Source organism: Drosophila bipectinata, chromosome XL (assembly GCF_030179905.1).
Source record: "Drosophila bipectinata strain 14024-0381.07 chromosome XL, DbipHiC1v2, whole genome shotgun sequence".
In the NCBI taxonomy this organism is placed as follows: Eukaryota; Metazoa; Arthropoda; class Insecta; order Diptera; family Drosophilidae; genus Drosophila; species Drosophila bipectinata.
In genome coordinates, this window is record NC_091734.1 from 10927441 (window position 1) to 10946344 (window position 18904).

Here is an 18904-nt window from a genome sequence, read left to right on the forward strand (position 1 = left end):
GCATTTAATAATTATTCGATTGGAATATTTATTTAATGGGTCTTTATTTATTTTACATTTTTATTTAGTTTTGTTTATTTATTTTGGCGTTGCACATTTTATTTCAAAAGCCTAAAGCAAACAAAGGTTATTACAATGATATTTTATTAAGTTATTACTTGGTATTAACTGAATATTATACAATTATGAATTAAAAAATATTAAGAAATTCTCCTATAAAAGGAATTTTTATTAGACCTTCCATAAAAAGAGAATTTCTTATACAGACCTCTCCTAAAAGGGGTTTCTTAATATATATCTCACATAGTACATATAATATGTAGAAGGGGACTTCTCATATAACCCCTCTTAAAAAAGAGGATCTCCTATAGAAGACCGTTTACTAAGGAAATTTACATGACCACTCATAGAAACGAGGATTTCTTATAAAATACCCCTTAGTCTTTCAAAAAAGTAGTGCCCTTATAAATTTAAATCTATACCGAAGTCACTGGTAAGCCTCCATCAATGAGAAAAGGAACGATTTTTTATATGATAGATTTATATGACGATTTCTTATATGATATAAAAGATTTCTTATACAAGACCACTCCTAGAAGAGGACTTCTTATACAAAATCTCCTAAAGAATAGTCTTTTAAACTAGTATGTAGTGTCAACATGGGTTTTTAAAATACGACTTCGCAAATAATACCTCTCATAGAAGAGGATTTCCTATACAAGACCTTTAATAGAGGAGGGTTTCTTATTTCTTAGACCTGTCATAGAAGATCACTTCTCATACAAGATTTCTTATAGAATAGTTTTCTAAAATAGCAGGGCGTATATAAGCAATTGAATTTAATCTGGACCGCATATTCGGACTTCTATAACACCTAGAATACATAGAAGAGGACTTCTTATCCAAGACCTATCTTAGAATAGTCTTCCAAGACAGTAATAGGAACTAAAACCTATACCTATACCCACTAGGTAACCTCCATCGATGAGAAAACAGCTGGTTGGGTAAAGTGAGTGATAATTCGCTCGGCACCCAAATAGGCTTTGAGGTCGCAGGTCCGTATCCGTGTGCCTTGCCAGCGTCATTCATGCAAATGAGCCAAGGCGGTGGGCCGAAATTATGCACCCTTCTTGGCCTATTCGCGGGAGGACCTCCCCTTACCTTCCCCTACCAGACGCCTCACGAGGACCCTCCCTACCCACATGGCTTCCCTTCCCAGACGCCGCAGGGGGACATGGTCCCTACTCCCCTACACAGCAGTGGAACCTCCCCGACGCCGTGGGAGGACCGCCCTCACCTAACCCCACACCCTACCCCGACGTGGATCGCTACTCGGGCGCCATCTGCATCTGGTGTTATGGGCTCCTCCGTTAATGTTGTTGGCGTTGCGGTCGCGGCTTTGGCCATGACGTTGGCGGTGGTTGCAGTGGTGGTGCGGTGGCTTCCAGCTCTCGACTCTCGTGCCTCATTGGCGTTGCACAAAGCGAGCGGCGTTGGCTAAATTTGCATAAATTAACAATGTTTCGCAATTGCAGCCACTGATGCAGCAGCGAATTCTTGGTGCCCAGGGGGTTGGGGGGGGCAGGCAGGCCCGCATGGCCAGTGTTCACAGTACCCCCCCCACTGTCCAATGTCCAATGTCCACTCTCCACTGTCCCCAGTCTCCACAGTCCACTGTGTCCCATGTGTATATGTTTGTGTGAGGCGACCGTGGGCAGTGTGCGCGTTTTATTGATTTGATGCTCCAATGCACTTATTATCCCTCAGGCAGCCACTGTCTCTACCACTGCCACTGCTGCCACAGCCAGTTCCTGTTAATCCCCTGGCAATGCGACGCCATTTGCCACGCCCACGCCTCCATCCATATACCCATAGACCCATACAGAGACAGTGAGTAGGATATATGAGCATTAGGGTGTGCCACATATCAGCAAAGTTGATCGATTGCGGCTCATTAGGGCTTCATTCATTCGAAGGATATCGAACTGCGGTTAATACTAGTATGGGGAAGTCATAACTGTAGAAAGGATTCAGCCTTGCAAAAGGATACAGGTTTTTGTTAAACTTTTATAGGCATTTTTTGTCACTTTTTGTCATTTTTTTTGTTATTTTAAGCTAAAAATACATGAGAATCATGAGAAGGTATTCTAGGTATAGTTTACGATAAAGTTTTTAAAATTTTAAGGCTTGAAACTTAAACTATACTTTGTAATTAAACAAAATAAACTATAAAGATAACCTTCCGACATTTCATAACATTTTAAAATTTAACTTTTAATCAAATATTCACAAAAGAAAATATATGAAGTTAAGTGAAGTGAAGATATGAAGTGCTTTATAAGAAGATCAATATATAAGATATATTTTTAAATCTAAGTAACCAAAAAAAGATATAGTTGTCTTACATACAAACTTAATATTAAAGTTATTTAAAATTTAATTCGAAATAAAACAAAATCAACGATAATATTAAGCTTATTATGTTTTTCAAATGCATATGTTGTTTATAAAGTTTATAATCTGAATACTAAATAACTAAAACTATATATCATCTAATTTAATAAATATACATTTCCCACTTCTGATTAAAGCTTCCCAGCAAAAACACACCATTTTCATTTTTGAAATGACTAATTTTATTTTATACAATCCGGAAATTCCATTGACAAGAAGTTATCTCTTAAATCACTTCAGATATGAGAGAAATCTTAAGACAGGTTATAAAAATCTTACCTTTACCTACCTGAAAAATTATCATAATTAGCTAAGATGAATCATCGTGTTTTTATACCCTTGCAGAGGGTATTATAATTTTGTCCAAAAGTGTGCAACGCAGTGAAGGAGACATCTGTATACTAAGATATATCCAGTTTTGTATCCGGTTTTAACTGCAAGGGTATATCAACTGCAGTTCCGCCCGAAGTTAGCTTTCCTTTCTTGTTAAATTTCGAATTAAATTTTGGTAAATATTTTCCTCTCAAATAATATTTTCAAATTTCTATAAATATTTCTCTCCCAAGTAGGCCTTAAGGACTTAAACCCAAATGTCAAATTGTAGCCCCAAACTGCTTTCCCATTTCTAGTCATTAAACGTTCGGTCTCGAAACTGTGAGGTCGAATATAAAATTGAGAGTCTGATATTTTTTGAATATTAAAAATATTGTGTCTGAATTTTCCCGTTTTTAAATTAGTATTTGTCAGTTATAATTTTATTTCAAAATGGTGACAGCTAAAGCCCTAGAGGACAAGAAGAATCCCAAGCAGACCCACAAGCGCCGTTCGGTTTTTAATCCGAACAAGCGTGTTGGTCCCGGTCCGGTAGTGACGAAACCCGTCGCCAAACCATTCAAGAGATTCGTGAAGAGCCCAACCACGTCATGCGGGGACAAGTGTGACGAAACTAAAGATAATACCGAAGCTTAATGGTCAGCGAAATGCGCCTCCAATTGTAAGTTCCAGAATCTATAGCCCTATAGTTTGCATAATGTGTTTCCCAATCTTCAGTGTGCCACGTCCGATTTGATGGCTGCAGGAATCCACAGAGGACCGAGTAGCTGACCAGACACATCCCCAACGAGATGCAAACCGTTCTACGCAATCCTTACAACAAGTGGCACAAATAGGCGCAGTGCCGCATAACCCTTACCTATGTGTTCTACAAAACAAAATCTAAGGATTTTAAAATTTTTATTCCTGGAACTTCTGTATTCCAAAATTGTTTCTGAATTTCAATAAATGTTTATGGCGCAGTCACTGTACTAGTAAATAATGCTACAAGTGGTAGAGGTGGTGGTGGTGGTGGTGGTGGTGGTTGTGGAAATGCAACAATTTTTATTTGCTCTGGCTCTGGCCTTGTTACAATTTCACAAGGATCGGCCGACTATATGCTATAGCTGCCATATAACTGACTGATTGGAAATGATACTCGATGTTTGGTAACAATACCAACTTTGGTATTTTTGAAGATAGACACTTGCGATTTCTTTTACATTTCCTTTTTCAACAAATTGGTTTTATTATGATCTCATAAGAATCGGCCAACTATATTCAATGTTTGCGATATATCAATACGCTTTTAAATGCAAGGGTTTATCAAGAATTCAAGAAAAATAGTTTGCAAGTATTTTCTCCAAAGCGTTAAACCAGATTACAGATATTCCAGATCATATAATATTTATTTTTGGAATTGCTTTTCCATTTTTGAATTTTCTTTATTGTATTTTAGGTCTTGCATTTTTTACGTTTGGAATTAAATTTTGATAAATTTAAATTCCAAATTTAAATATTTTCATCTCAAATAATATGTTCAAATTTCTACAAATATTTCTCTCCCAAGTAGGCCTTGAGGCCTTAAACCCAAATGTCAAATTGTAGCCCCAGAGCCCTACCCCATTTCTAGTCATTCTACATTTGCTCTTCAAACTGTGAGGACAAATTTAAAATTAAAAGTTTAAATTTATATTAATTTTCGTCGTGAAAATTAGAAATTATTTTCGAAATAGTATTTTATTTCCCTTTTTACTCCTTGATTTCAATATGGGTAATGGAACAGCGCTCATGGACAGTGGCCGTAAAAAGCGGACCACCATGCGCCGTGCGGCATCCAAGGCTTGTAAGAGTGGCAGTGCCGCCCTGAAGAGTCCCAAGGGAAAGAATAGAAGGAGCCGAGTCTCTAAGAGGAAATCCTGCGCTAAACCCAAGAACCAGAGGCGGTCCACTAAGAACTGTCATAAACGGGGTAAAAGTGGAAAGAAAGTAAAATCAATCATGAAAAGGAAATGTCAACGCAAGACTAATCGTAAGTTCTAAGGATCTACAGCCCTATAGTTCTATAATGTGGTTCTCCATCTTCAGTGTGCCACGTCAAGTTTGATGGCTGCCAGTGTACAGAGGATCGAGCAAGAGGCCAGCAAATGTGCCTTCAGTGCTTGGGAAACATCTGTGGTCTGGCCAAGGCTGGTGTGACCCCCAGCGAGATGCAACTGGTTCTAAGCCATCGTTACAACAAGAGGCAGAAATAGACGCTGACGTGCAAGGCTTATATAAGGCTTACTTGACTTATAAAATGTTCAAAAAATTTGGTTGAATACCTAGGCTTTTAAATTTATATTTTTGGAACTGATTATTGTCAAAATTTCCACCTTTTCTAAATTTTAATAAATTTTGCAATAGCCCGGAGTTACTGTATTTGTTATTAATGGTACAAGTGGTAGTGGTAGAGGGGGGGGTGGTGGTCGTGGAAATGCATAAATAATTATATCTTATGTTTGGACTTGCTTTTTTTAAGTTTAAACTTAAGAGTGAAATAACGTGGAAATAAGGGTCTGTATGAGGGCCAAAACGTTTCGCAGTGGTGCCAAATCGCATATTTTTTATGTTTGGTATTGCTTTGCTGAATTTTGGACTTGAATTTTGGTGGGAATTTTCCTCCCAAGTCCAAAGCAGGATATACAAGGCATTTGTTTTATTTTTGGACTCGATCTTTTCAGGTTATTATTATTTATTTCGTGTTTGGACTTTAATTTTGTGAAGTATTTCCTCTCAAGTTCTAAGAAGGACTATTAACGCCAAACCAGATCAGTGATGCCAGCTTTTATTTTATTTATCTTATATCTTAGGTTTGGAATTGCTTTTCCATGTTTGGGTTTGCTTTTTATTATTTTAGGACTTGCTTTTTATAAATTTTGAATTTAATTTTGGTAAATATTTTCCTCTCAAATAATATTTTTAAATTTCTATAAATATTTCTTTCCCAAGTAGGCCATAAGGCCTTAAACCCAAATGTCAAATCGTAGCCCCAAACTGCTTTCCCATTTCTAGTCATTCAAAGTTCGGTCTCGAAACTGTGAGGTCGAATATAAAATTGAGAGTCTGATATTTTTTGAAAATTAAAAATATTTTGTCGGAATTTTCTTGTTTTTAAATTAGTATTTGTCAGTTATAATTTTATTTCAAAATGGTGACAGCTAAAGCCCTAGAGGACAAGAAGAATCCCAAGCAGACCCACAAGCGTCGTTCGGTTTTTGAACCGAATAAGCGTGCTGGTCCCGGTCCGGTAGTGACGAAACCCGTCGCCAAACCATTCAAGAGATTCGTGAAGAGCCCAACTGGAGGTCATTCAACGTCATGCGGGGACAAGTGTGACGAAAAAGTTAATACTGAATCTTAATTGTCAGCGAAATGCGCCTCCAATTGTAAGTTCCAGGGATCTATAGCCCTTTACGTTGCATAATGTGGTTCTCCATCTTCAGTGTGCCACGTCCGATTTGATGGCTGCAGGATTCCACAGAGGATCGAGCAGCTGACCAGACATTGGTGTTACCCCAACGAGATGCAAACCGTTCTACGTAATCGTTACAACAAGTGGCATAAATAGGCGCAGTCCCGCATGTTCTACAAGACAAATTCTAAGGATGTTAAAATTTATATTTCTGGAACTTCTGTATTCCAAAAGTTGTTCTGAATTTCAATAAAAAGAGTCACTGTACTAGTAATTAATGCTACAAGTGGTAGAGGTGGTGGTGGTGGTGGTTGTGGAAATGCAACAATTTTGATTGGCTCTGGCTCTGGCCATGTTATAATTTCACAAGGATAGGCCGACTATATATCCTATAGCTGTCATAACTAACTGATCAGAAATGGTATTCGATGTTTGGTAACAATACCAACTTTGGTATTTTTAAAGATAGAAGCTTGCAATTTCCTTCCGATTTTTTTTTCCAATAAATTGCTTTTATTATAAAACTCTCATAAGGATCATTAATCTCATAATAATCATTAATAATTAGGCTTTTAAATTTATATTTTTGGAACTGCTTATTGTCAAAATTTCCACCTCTTTTGTAAATTTTAATAAATTTTGCAATAGCCCGGAGTCACTGTTTCAATAATTAATGGTACAAGTGGTTGTGGTAGAGGTGGGGGTGGTGGTCGTGGAAATGCAATAAGTCGGAACGACGGGGATCGGCCGACTATATCCTATAGCTGCCATATAACTGATTAATCGGAAATGGTTTTTGGTAGAAATACCAACTTTGATATATTTGAAGATAGAAGCTTGGGACTTTTTTTAGATTTTCTATTATAATATTATAATATTATCATATTCTCATAAGGATCGGCCAACTATATCCGATGTTTGCGATATATATCCGGTTTTAACTGCAAGGGTATATCAACTTCGGTTCCGCCCAAAAGCTTTCCTTTCTTATTTTTAACCAAGTCACATAGATTAAAATATAAGCTTGTCTCTCGTGACCCAACTGATTGTCTGCCAGTGTTAACACATTTACATTTTCAATGAAACCACACCTAATGCAAAAAAACGGTCACACCAAGCGATTCAACCACGTGCTTTCATTCTCTGAAAAAGTAGGCGACAATTTCTGCCTTGTGTGTCAAGTCGAATCTAAAAATCATTGAGCTCATATACTTGGTGTTTGTTGGAGCTGTTTGTTGAAATTTCAAGTATTTCAAAGCCCAAAAGAAAAATTAATTAAAAAAATAAATACGCCCTGTATTTGTGTTAAAATTGAAAATTTTATTTCGAGACTATTCTGTGAGCCGATATTAAAATGGCAGAAGCCGTTTCACAGAACCCAGCTCCAGGCGCCAGTGCTGATAACACCTGGTGTCTGGTGGAGAGCGACCCGGGTGTTTTTACCGAACTGATCCGTGGCTTTGGCGTCACAGGTGCTCAGGTGGAGGAGATATGGACTTTGGACGCTGCAGCCTTCCATCATCTGGATCCCATTCATGGACTAATTTTTCTGTTCAAATGGATGCAGGATGACAAGCCCACTGGCCGTATTGTCACGGATCGTAACGATATATTTTTCGTACGCCAGGTGAGTTGATCCAATGGAGAAATCTAGAATATTGTATGTAGATTTTTATTTTCGCGAGTCATGCTTATACGTTTATGTGACATTTTGTGAGCTTTTTGCGAGGTCTGGCAACATTATTATAGGAAAAAACGTGCAAGTGGAAAAGATTTCATTCAACAATTATTATTTTCTTTTAAAAACAATAGATTCAGTTTTTAGAAAATAAATATATGTCTCTATCCTCAGGTTATCACCAATGCTTGTGCCACTCAGGCACTACTTAGTTTATTAATGAATCTCCAGCACCCAGACATCGATCTGGGAGAAACTCTCACCAATTTCAAGTCCGGTTGCGAGAACCTCGATCCGATAATGCGCGGCATGTCCCTCAGCCAGGAGTCCAAGATCCGTACCGTGCACAATTCTTTCGCCCGTCCGGTGCTCTTCGAGATGGACGTGCCCAATCCTACCGAGGATGCCGATGTGTATCACTTTGTGGGCTTCATGCCCATCAAGGGACGTCTGTATGAGCTGGACGGAATGCGCGAGGGGCCCATCGAGCTGGCCGAGATCGCTCCGGAACAAAATTGGCTGGACGTCGTCCGTCCGATCATCGAGGCCCGCATGCACCGCTACAGTGTGGGCGAGATTCACTTCAATCTGATGGCTCTGGTGTCGGATCGCCAGCGATACTACGAGCGTCAGATCCAGCTGCTGGTCCACCAGCCCTCGTCGTTGAGTGAGGGCGAGCGTCAGGCGCAGATCGCCACTCTGGGATCCTTTGTGAAGTTCGAGAAGGACAAGAAGCGTCGCTACAAGCGAGAGAACGAACGTCGTCGCCACAACTACTTGCCGTTCATCGTGGAGCTGCTGAAGCAGCTGGGCCAGACCGGCCAGTTGATGCCCATCTTCGAGAGGGCCAAGGAGAGGGCCATGGAATGCCACACGCAAGATTATCTGAGGCAACAGCAGTTGCAGCGGGAAATCGTGGAGCGCCAGCAACTGCTACAGGTAATGCAGGAGGGAAACGATAAGAAGCCTAAAAATGAGGATTCGGGCAAGAAGGAGGATAAGCCGTCTCCGTAAGCCCCGACTAATTTTCGATCTCGGAGGAGTGCCAACTCCCACAACCTTAAAATTTCAAGTGACACTGAACATCATCCCTCCACGAAGTACTCTTGGAAAACGCCTTGCTGTTTTTTTGTTTATTTTTTTGGTTATTATTTTTTGTTTTACATCCGAAACAACTTTGATGGAAGCAACATATTGCAACAACTACGAAAAAATCAATTCCATAAATATATGGTTTTGATAATATTAATATTACCATTATTCTAAAAATATATCATATCGTCATTAAATGTTATAGACCTGCGAATCTCGAAGCCATTTTTTTATTATTATGTCTCAACTGTATCCTACAATTATTTTTTGAAGTAATCTTATATATTTTTACCAGCTTGTGAAGCTTGTGCCATTTTTTCAAAATTTTAATATCCCATCCGATATAGCCATATATGTACATATGTATACACTGCAAGGGTATTATATTTTTATTTTAATTTTTTGCAAGGAAAAACCTATTAAATGATTAGTTTTTCTAATTTTATCCTCTGAGCCTTTTATGACACAATGTTAAATATATTTCGTTCCCCCTTTCAGAGAAAAAATGTAGAAAATTAGCCGAGCAGATTTATGACAACCTTGAGTGTCGGCTCAAGTGCTGTCCCAGCGAATTATGACAGTTTCCATTTGGGATTGCCTCAACAGTCCGGAGAGTGGTCCTCATCTCATCTTATTTCATCCATCTCTCGGCTACGGCTGCCTCTCCGGCCGTATTTCAATTTGCATTTCGCTGCAGTTTCTTCGCTCCCTGCCCTCTGCATTCCCTAACATCCTTCGCCGCATCTGTCTGTCGTCCTGATAAATGATTTCTTTTTAATGCTTCGATAGACTCAACTTAACGGTGGGGCACAGAGATGCTCCCGGACAGGAGGCAGTCGGACAGGCTGCTGGAGGATCTCCGGATGCGGAGATGCGGTTATTCCGAATCCAAATACGAATACGAGTCCGGATGAGATGGTTGGAGGATTGGTGGTCTGGTTCTCTGGTCGTCGCGCTTATTTGTTTATGTTGCACAAAGTAAACAACTAATTTTAATTTGCCGCAGGAGCCGCACAGCCACGACAAGATGACGACGACGTCGACGACGACTGCGTTGTGGAGGATGAGGATGGCCGTGGGCACTAGCCAGGATAAGGAGCAGGACCAGGACAAGGGATACACTCACAGAAAGTCTATCCAACAATTTATTCACCATCAGGTAAGCTTTATTATAAGATTCTTTCTCTGTAGAACCCAAAAACAAACAGGGACATCAGGCAAGGACATTGGGCAGACAGCGTAGAATAGTGGTATGGGGGGATCAGGGTGGAGTCTGGTGGGTGGTGGTTATGAAAAAGGGAGCAACTGGCTCCCATAAAAGGGAAACATATTCGCATACACAGACGGCAACAAACCGCAAAATAACCAAAGACATTCCAACATAGCCCCCTTCCTCAGGTTTGATTTTTTTTTTGGACCAACTGGATTTTCTTTTGTTAGCAACTCGGCGATGACTTCCTTTTTATTTTGATTTTATTCAGTTTTTCTGTTTTTTTTTTTGTGGAACTCTGGTGGACATATGTAAATATGAGTGCAGCAGGAGAAATCATAACAAAAATGCTGCACACTCAAATTATCCCTAAATAATTTAGTTTAGATCCTGGCAGCGGGAAACTTTACCTTTTCAAGCTGTTTCTGTTTGGAGTTGAATTTTTATTTTAATTTTTTTCGAACACGGTTTGGCTTGGTTCGGTGTTCGGGTTTTTGCTTATCTTTCATTTCCTAACATTTCAACCAAAAAGTAAAAGCGGAAGTGGATCAGGATGTGGATAAGGATGAGAATGAGGAAGTGGAAGTGGAAGTCCTTACCTCAATATACATAGGATATAAAATATGTCCACAGGTGAACACACAAACACACACACACACACAAAACACAACCCAAAGGAGCTCCTGGAATTGACTTTCCGCTTTCGACTCGTCCTGCCCCCAAAAACCCAAACAAAAACACAAAATTGCCAAATTACCGAGGGCGGGCTAGGAAGCTTTTTTGATCTAAATAAGGGTCTTAATTTTATAATTTTATACATTTTATAAAGATAAAAACTAAAAGAAAATTATTACATACAAGCTTTTAAGATAGATATATTTAAATAATATATTTCATTACTTTTCATTACTATTGTAATTTAAAAAATAAATTTGAACAAATATTTAGCTTATAAGTTTGTGAATATCATGCTGAATATTAAGTCTTTTATTTATATAAATCATTCAATTTAAGAAATGTAATTAAAATTAACAAAATTCTAATAAATAAAACCTTTACTCAAACGCTCCCTTTAAAAAATCACCAAAACTAATATTTTTTCAAAATCTAATAATTTCCTAAAAAGCTAAAAATGTTCATCATATTTTCTAAAAACCTTTTTCAAAATGTGTTTTGTTAATTTAAAACTGAAATACTAAAGCAGTTAATAATTAATTTGTGTTGCGGTTAGTTTGGAACAACTTTTCGAACTGCTCTCGCTTGGCTGCGTTTAGTGCAAAAGGCTAATTGAAATTTGCCATTAATAATGCAAAAAGGTCTCAGTGAGAAACTTTTAGGAACACCCACACCCACACACACACACACATCCATACACCCAAACACACACTCACATTAATATACAAAAGTATAGGTGTATGTTACATGTATTTGTGGCATTTTAAATATTTGAAATATTTGTAACATTTGCGCGATGCCTTCTTGAAACCAAAACCCCCACCCTCCGCTCACCTGAAAATAATGAAATGCACCAGGGGTGAGGGAGAGGGGGTTATGGTTGGTTGAGTGGGTGGGTGGTCGTTCGGTTGGGTTGCAACCTAAGAGGGGTGGGTCACAGCCAACCTAGCTGTGGTTGGCTCGGCCTTGCCGTTTACTCTGCAACCCAAAAGTCAAGAATAGTGTCTTTTGAATAAATAACTTTATTTAATTTTTATTTCAAAATAGGGTTTTTTATAAGTTATACGGTTTTTTTTTTTTTAAGATATTTGTGGAATTTCAAAATATTAGGCGGGGATTTAAAAATATATGTGAAGAAGTATGACTAAAATGTTTTTGAAGCTGAAACCAAAAATAAGCTGCAGAAATTATTTGTTTTGAAATGGTTCTATGCCATTTTTTTAATATTATTTTCATCGTAAAAATTTTCATAAAATTCTACTAAATTATTTTGGAACTAAAACCATTAAATGCAATCATATTATTTTAGAAAGTATATTTTCTACAATAGTTTTTTAGTATAGTATAGTTAATATAGTATATGTATTGTAAGTAGTATAGTACGTATAGTATTTTGTATAGTTTTTTTATCAAAAAATTTGTTTAAAAAATACATATTTCTCAAATTTTTTAAAGTAGTTTTTACCTTCAAAAATTTTAACATACCTTGTACTATTATTATTAAAAGGTAGCAGGCGGAAGGTGGAAGGCGAAAGGTGGAAGTGAATGCTTATTTTCTGGTCCGTCAGCCGCCGGTGATGTCGACGTCACCGTCACAGTCACCACATGTAAAAAATGTAGCCTCCTCCACCGCCGGCAAGGATTTTGTTTCTTGTTTTTTGATTTAATTTTTTTTTTGTGCCTTTTGTAAGGAGTTGTGTGCCGCTGTGATTTCGCGAACTGTGACTGTCCAAAAAAAAAAAACCAAATGGGGAAAATAAATGTTTTCCTTTTTTTTTGGAGGGGGAGTTACAAAGGTAACTCATGTTTCAAGATGGAATGCCCGAAAATATGTTTTTGAGGGGCGACAGAGTAAGAGACCCATGTGACAAACCGAAAGTGAAGGGAAAACTGCCAACTTCCATCAGTGATCGCTGCTGGCTTTTCAAGTTATCAAAAAAAAAAGTTTAGATTTTTTTGGGGTGGATATTACTGGGTACTATAATTAGATTCTTTGAAGTAGATTCTTTTTTTTAGGAGGAGTTTTTTGGTATTTTTCAATTAAAGGCTTAAATAATTGCTTGTAGGACTAATTTTTGTCAATAAATCATTGTAATTAACTTCACAGTCATATCACAGTCCCCCAACAAGCTTTATACAACTTTCGTCACTGGAAAAATACAGCTTAAAATCAAGGCTTCTTTTGTCTTTTCGTTTATAAAACTCCCAACTAGTTCAAGTAATACAAAATATATTTTAATAAAAATTTTATATTTTCAATTTTCTTTGTTAGTTATTCCTGCTTTATTTTTTTTATAAAAATCTCTCATCTATTTTATTTTAAATTAACAAAAAGATGTTTTTTTTTCCTCCTTTACGTTGATTATTTCAGAAAACAACAACTGCAAACCGAATTCCACGGCCAGGACCTAAAAAGGACATGAGGAGACTATGGTGGGAAAAACTTGCAAGGGGGTGTAGGAAAAAAAGTACAACAAAAAAAAAGAAAATATAAAATAAAACAAGAAAATCTCTTGAGGCTAGTGAAAAAGTTGGTTGGTTTCTGTTTGCCTGGATTTTGGGCCGCCCTCTGTCGCCGTTTCGTCCTTTTTTCATGTCCTTTACCTTGGGCAGTTGCACGAGTCGTACATTTCTTATGCTGCTTCTTAGCTTTGCGCCTTGGCGTTCTCCCCAGTTGCCCATCGTCCTGCCTCCTGCGTCCTGCCAGTCCCAAGTCCTTCGTCCTGACTCGCTCTAACTCATATTATCCTGCATCCTGGCGCGACGCCGGCTGCGTCAGTGGTTTAAACACATGAAACAATTATAAAGTTGCCAAGAAATGTAAACCCAAAGAGAAAACAATTTAATTGAATTTAACCAGGGGGTTGTCATATCCTAATGGATTTAAAACAACAACACAAACAAATAAAAAAAATATATAAAAAAAGCAGCTACGGCCACAACTACAACATCCACTACATCAAATAAAAATAAAAAAAGTTTCCATATAAGAAATGGGGGAAAGCTGAATGGGAGGAAAAGTCTCCTGTGGCGGACAGGACGAGATGATGGTGACCCACTGGAGAGGATTCATCGATTCGGAATCTGAGGAAATAATTAATATTTTATTGCTGGCGGGTGGAGCTTTAAAATTGAGACTTCTTTTTAGAAAAGTTTTGATTTTAAAGCAAAAATATTTGAAAACTTTGGAGGAACTTTGATAGGAAGTATTTTGGGTCTAAAGCTTGAAAACTATAGAAACTTAAAGTTTTAACATGTGTAAGTTTATAATAAAAACTTAAAAAAATTCAGAAAATAGGAAGTTTAGGATCTGCAAAAATATCCTGAAAAAATGTGTTAAACATGAAACATACCAGGTATCATATAATTTGAAAACTAGCGAGTAGACGTGAGTTTCTATAGCTCTTAATATAGTAATATACTATATATTACTATAAATAAATATTATATTATAATAATACTATAACTACTCTAAAATTACTCTAAAAAATTAAACAATACAAAATTTATAAGTCAAAAAAAAGGCTATGAATTATATATAACCTGGTACTCCACTTTAAGATGTACTTTAATACAAATACTATCTCTCATAGAACTTAAGCCCCATCTAATCCTAATCACTTCCGGATCAATACTTTGTATTTAAGCATGTCGAATTGATAGTTTTATCTAGAAACTAGAAACCCGGCATCTGGTATTTGGCATTTTAGCATTCTAGCATTTTGTGTTGAAAAAAGCTATAACTTTTGGCCAATAGACATAATGGCGCCCCATTGCAGTCGTCTGTCTAGGTTTCTGCCACTTTTTCATTGTTGTCCTGTGACTTTGACTGTGAATTGCCACGCCCACACAGCCTGGGCTGCCCACGCCTACCAAATAACATGCCGCCACTTTGATTCGCCATTGAAATTGAAATCCGCTTATTTGATGCTGACAAAAAAAAATGTCAAAAAAACAAAAAAAAGTGGAAAACCCCCGAAAAGCAAAACAATATTTTCCTAATTTTCGCGCGCGCACGCGACCAAAGAAAAGACAAAACGAGGCACACGAATAACCAAACAGAAAAAATACCAAAAAGCGGCGGCAAAAGAAAACTGTCAGTGGCAGCAACAGGATAACGCCCCGCGGAGGTCCTGGCTGGGCGAGGGTGGGTAGTGGATTGAGTTCGTCCTGGCATGGAAATGGGACATTTGCTGGATGCAGTCAAGCTTTTGTTTGCCGTTGATTTCCGCCGCTTCCGATTGCTTTGTTGTATTTCCTTTGCCATTCACTTTACTTCTCTCATTTCTCCCCCCCCCCTCCCCCCCTCTACTTTCTCCTCCTTCCACTCTATTTTCATTTTATTTCCATTTTTTTTTTTTTTATTTCTTTTATTATTGCCCCCCAAACGTAAAGGCAGAAGGTGATTTGATAAGAAGGTGGTTCGCTGGATCCAGCCACTTAGATTGAGCAATTGCTTTTCAATCACAGGACTCAGAGGACGACGAGAGTGTCCTTTGGGTAACTTTGGCTTTCCCATCATAAACCCCAGGAAAAGTTTTATAATTTACATGGAAATTAACCGAAAACAAGACATCAAGAATAAATTAATTTTAAAAGAATTTTAAAAAGGGTTAAAGGAATTAATACAATGAAAAACATCTCTTACTTTTAATTTAAAAAATATAAAATGCTTAAGTTAAATAAATTTTAAATTATTTAACTCCATCTCCACCTGCTAATTAGAATTAACTTTTATTATTTAATTTATTTCAAAAGCAGTTATTCTGTTCTTGATTCAATAATTTGCTCATATTTATGAAATTAAATCAGAAAAATCCCCCCTTAGGCGGTTTTTTAAGGGGTGAGCAGCTTTTGTGAACACTTTCTTGAACGCCCACAATCGATTGAGGGGGCGTGGCAGGATATTTGCAATTAGTTTGTCGTTTGGCGCACAGGATTCGTGTTGTTTGCACAACGAAATTGTAAAATTGATTTATTTATTTATATTTCCATTTACTCTGTTTGTTTTTATTTAATTTCATAAATTATTTCGACTAAATTAATGCTCAGTCCACCCATCTGGAAATCAAACAGAGTCCCAAAAGCAGAAACCAAAATCGGTTTCAACCGAAAACCCCATCGAATAGTCAAGAATTATTAGCCTTAGGCAGTAGAAAATAAAAATTTTACCTTTATCTGGTCGGGATGTACAAAAAAATACAAAAAAAATACAGCCATTTAAATCAGGAAGTGATTTTTTTAGAGATATAACTATGGAAATGAAAATAAATTTTTTTAGAACTATGCAGATACAACTATGGAGACTATAGTACCCTTTAAAGATTGGTTCCTAAATATACGGTCAGTAGGTATTCAAAATAAGCACTACTTTCGTTTACTAAGAAAGATATATTTATTCTATTAAATGGTATCCATAGGTATTGCTCTTAAAAGATATTAAAATAGAATACATATACATACGATCTTAAAAATTGGTTATCTGGTCTAGAACTATGGAATTAGAACTATGTATGCTATAGGTAATAATTCCCTGATGAAAGGGGCTCCCAAATACTTGGTAAGGGTACTAGGGTACTCAGGAAATATTATAAACATAATATTTTCATCTATATCAGAGAGATATAACTATATATCTTGGGGATATAACTACAGTAACTATAGGTAATAGTCTAAATAGATACTTTTCAATATATATTTTATATTATTATCTTAAAAGATAATATTTTCCAAATTATTTTCCTACCTTAGTTAAATAATTAACCTTAACCTTAACCTTAGTTATTTAAAGAAATAAGTATGATCTATAATTGTTATAACTTTTCAGATAGTAATACTCCATAAAGTTAAGGTATTGCCTTTAAAAAACATTTGAAACGATTAAGTTCAAAAAAAAGATAACACCGTATCAATTGATGTATGAATCAAAAATCGAAAACCAAAAATATAAATATTTAAAAAAATGATCAAGTCTTCCGGCTAAGACTTAACTTGAAATGAAAATAGACCGGCGGCGATAGAAAAAATAAATATAAATATATATATCTATGAATATAACGAATTTATTGGCATTTTCACACACAGGACATACACAGGACATCAAACCAACAAAAGGAATGCAGGAAAAGATTCGTTTTTAATCGCATCACAGGACCTCGCCCCCTCTTCCCTGTCTCTTTCTAACCGGTTAGACTCGTCTCTGTCTCGCTCCATTGAATTGTACAAACAAATTGGCATGTTTTTGGCTTTTTGCAGAAATGGCGACATGTTTGTTGTTAATTTGTTGCCTTTTCCTTTGTTGTTATTATTTGAATCCAGTGCTTTAGGGATTTAAAATACACAAACATACAATATATATATATTCATTTATACACAAACATTTATAAATATATATACACATACTATGTATGTACCTACACACAAATATATATGTTTAATCGCACATATATAAAAAGCATTTATTTATGCAAATTTTATTTTATTTGTTTTCAATATTTTGGTAACTTTGTCGCTGATATTTCCGCCATACAGAATCAACAACAGCCGACAACAAATCCAGCAAAAACGTCCTGCCTGCTGTCAGGATGGCCAGAAAACCCACCTGGCCAGGTGCAAATGCGCTTGGCTGAATCACATATCGCATATGTGGGTACAGTGCGTTTCCCAGTTGTATAACTCATTTCAAATAAAGTAAAAACTTTGAATTCTTTCGAAGAATATAGAAATTAAAATAGTTTTTGTAATATTAAAATTTGAAGGAGTTTTTGAAAAGGTATATTTATATATCCTACTATTTAATATTAGTGTAGGGAAAGAAGTAGTATTCTTTTCCAAAATATTGCAAAATATTGCAATTAAAATATTGGCACAAAACTGGAATATTTTCTTACAAACTAGAGAAGTATAGAAAAAATTTAATTAAATTGAAGTAAATGGTTAATTTTTAAAACATTTGAGAACTATTAAAAGCCAAGAAATGGGATTTTGATTTTAGTATAAGACACCCAATTACATAAGCCAAAATTAAATTATTTAATATATTTCTTTTTGAATATATACTTCGATTAAATAAACAATATTCCCTCATATATCAGCACTATAATCATGTCGTTGTGTGTACTTATGCCGCCGCATTATTTTGTATTTTAATAATTCAAATATCAATTTGTTGTTACATTAAATATTTAATTTGAACTAAAATGTGTTAAATTCTTTGGGGTATTATGAGCCGTACAACCGAACATGTCCCATGTCCCGAGTCCGGAGTCCATTTTCCATTTTCCCATTGTCCTTTGTGGGTGAGGACTAGGGGCGAGGACACGACACGCCAGGACAACATATGTAGGGATGGGAGTGCAATACGCACATATGTCATGCAATTTTTGGTCTGCTTAATTACAGCTTAAAATCTTTGATTAAAAAACCACCCGAACAAATGGACACCGACCTGAAAACCTGCTACAAATACAGAGACAGAAACCAAAACCGAAATGCTAATTGCCACCCTCCGTCCAACCAGAATATCCGTCTCCAGCGAATCCCAAATATGCAACAAAATCTTTTGAATATTATGTGGAAAGATTACTGTTTTTTTGGGGGATATGATTAAATAGAAAATATACTAATGAAAGATATTAAAAAACTGCAACTTAAAAAAGAGGTTCAATTTCTTCAAAATTAAAATACATACTTAAACTTAAAATACATAACTTAAATGCAAATACATAACATAGGCTTAAAATATTCTAAAGTATTTCTTATACATCCAGTTGAAAAATTATAAGATATTATGTATTTTACTTTCTTTTGTAAATTATTAGAAATGTATCAAGGAAACATTAGTATTTTTGTTACAATATTATTGAAAAATTTTATGAATCTCTTGTGGCTTGAATTATTAAAAAAACTAGCCATAGCTTGGCTAATACTTGGCAGATCTTTGAATGTTCCATTATCCCGTTTATGTTTAGAACCCCTTTTCAATTAGAATAATTTTTAAGGCAAATCTGCAAATTATCAATGGGTTAAC

General features: G+C 36.3%; 2 protein-coding genes and 2 long non-coding RNA genes across 4 annotated transcripts; all 4 read left to right on the plus strand.

The window, feature by feature from the left end:
• The first annotated feature begins 3022 nt into the window (after window positions 1–3022).
• LOC138926480 (uncharacterized) lies at window positions 3023–3769 on the plus strand. Its single transcript, XR_011443024.1, has 2 exons — window positions 3023–3448; window positions 3505–3769. It is a non-coding gene; the product is annotated as an uncharacterized lncRNA (long non-coding RNA).
• A 630-nt stretch (window positions 3770–4399) lies between these two features.
• On the plus strand, window positions 4400–5178 carry LOC108133815 (uncharacterized). The gene is made up of 2 exons (XM_017253889.3): window positions 4400–4798; window positions 4855–5178. Exons 1-2 carry the CDS (start codon window positions 4537–4539, stop codon window positions 5019–5021), a joined length of 429 nt encoding a protein of 142 aa, XP_017109378.2. The 5' UTR covers window positions 4400–4536; the 3' UTR covers window positions 5022–5178.
• Window positions 5179–5684: 506 nt separating this feature from the next.
• On the plus strand, window positions 5685–6494 carry LOC138926481 (uncharacterized). Its single transcript, XR_011443025.1, has 3 exons — window positions 5685–5699; window positions 5761–6194; window positions 6252–6494. It is a non-coding gene; the product is annotated as an uncharacterized lncRNA (long non-coding RNA).
• Window positions 6495–7404: 910 nt separating this feature from the next.
• On the plus strand, window positions 7405–9199 carry Uch-L5R (Uch-L5-related). Its single transcript, XM_017253891.3, has 2 exons — window positions 7405–7847; window positions 8073–9199. Exons 1-2 carry the CDS (start codon window positions 7575–7577, stop codon window positions 8910–8912), a joined length of 1113 nt encoding a protein of 370 aa, XP_017109380.2. The 5' UTR covers window positions 7405–7574; the 3' UTR covers window positions 8913–9199.
• Window positions 9200–18904: the final 9705 nt, after the last annotated feature.

Bases quoted from the DNA above. Each gene is read 5' to 3' on its own strand.
- LOC108133815 (XM_017253889.3), top strand. From the start codon at position 4,537: ATGGGTAATGGAACAGCGCTCATGGACAGTGGCCGTAAAAAGCGGACC. The intron at 4,799-4,854 runs GTAAGTTCTAAG...CTCCATCTTCAG, and splicing joins ATGTCAACGCAAGACTAATC to TGTGCCACGTCAAGTTTGAT.
- Uch-L5R (XM_017253891.3), top strand. From the start codon at position 7,575: ATGGCAGAAGCCGTTTCACAGAACCCAGCTCCAGGCGCCAGTGCTGAT. The intron at 7,848-8,072 runs GTGAGTTGATCC...CTCTATCCTCAG, and splicing joins ATATATTTTTCGTACGCCAG to GTTATCACCAATGCTTGTGC.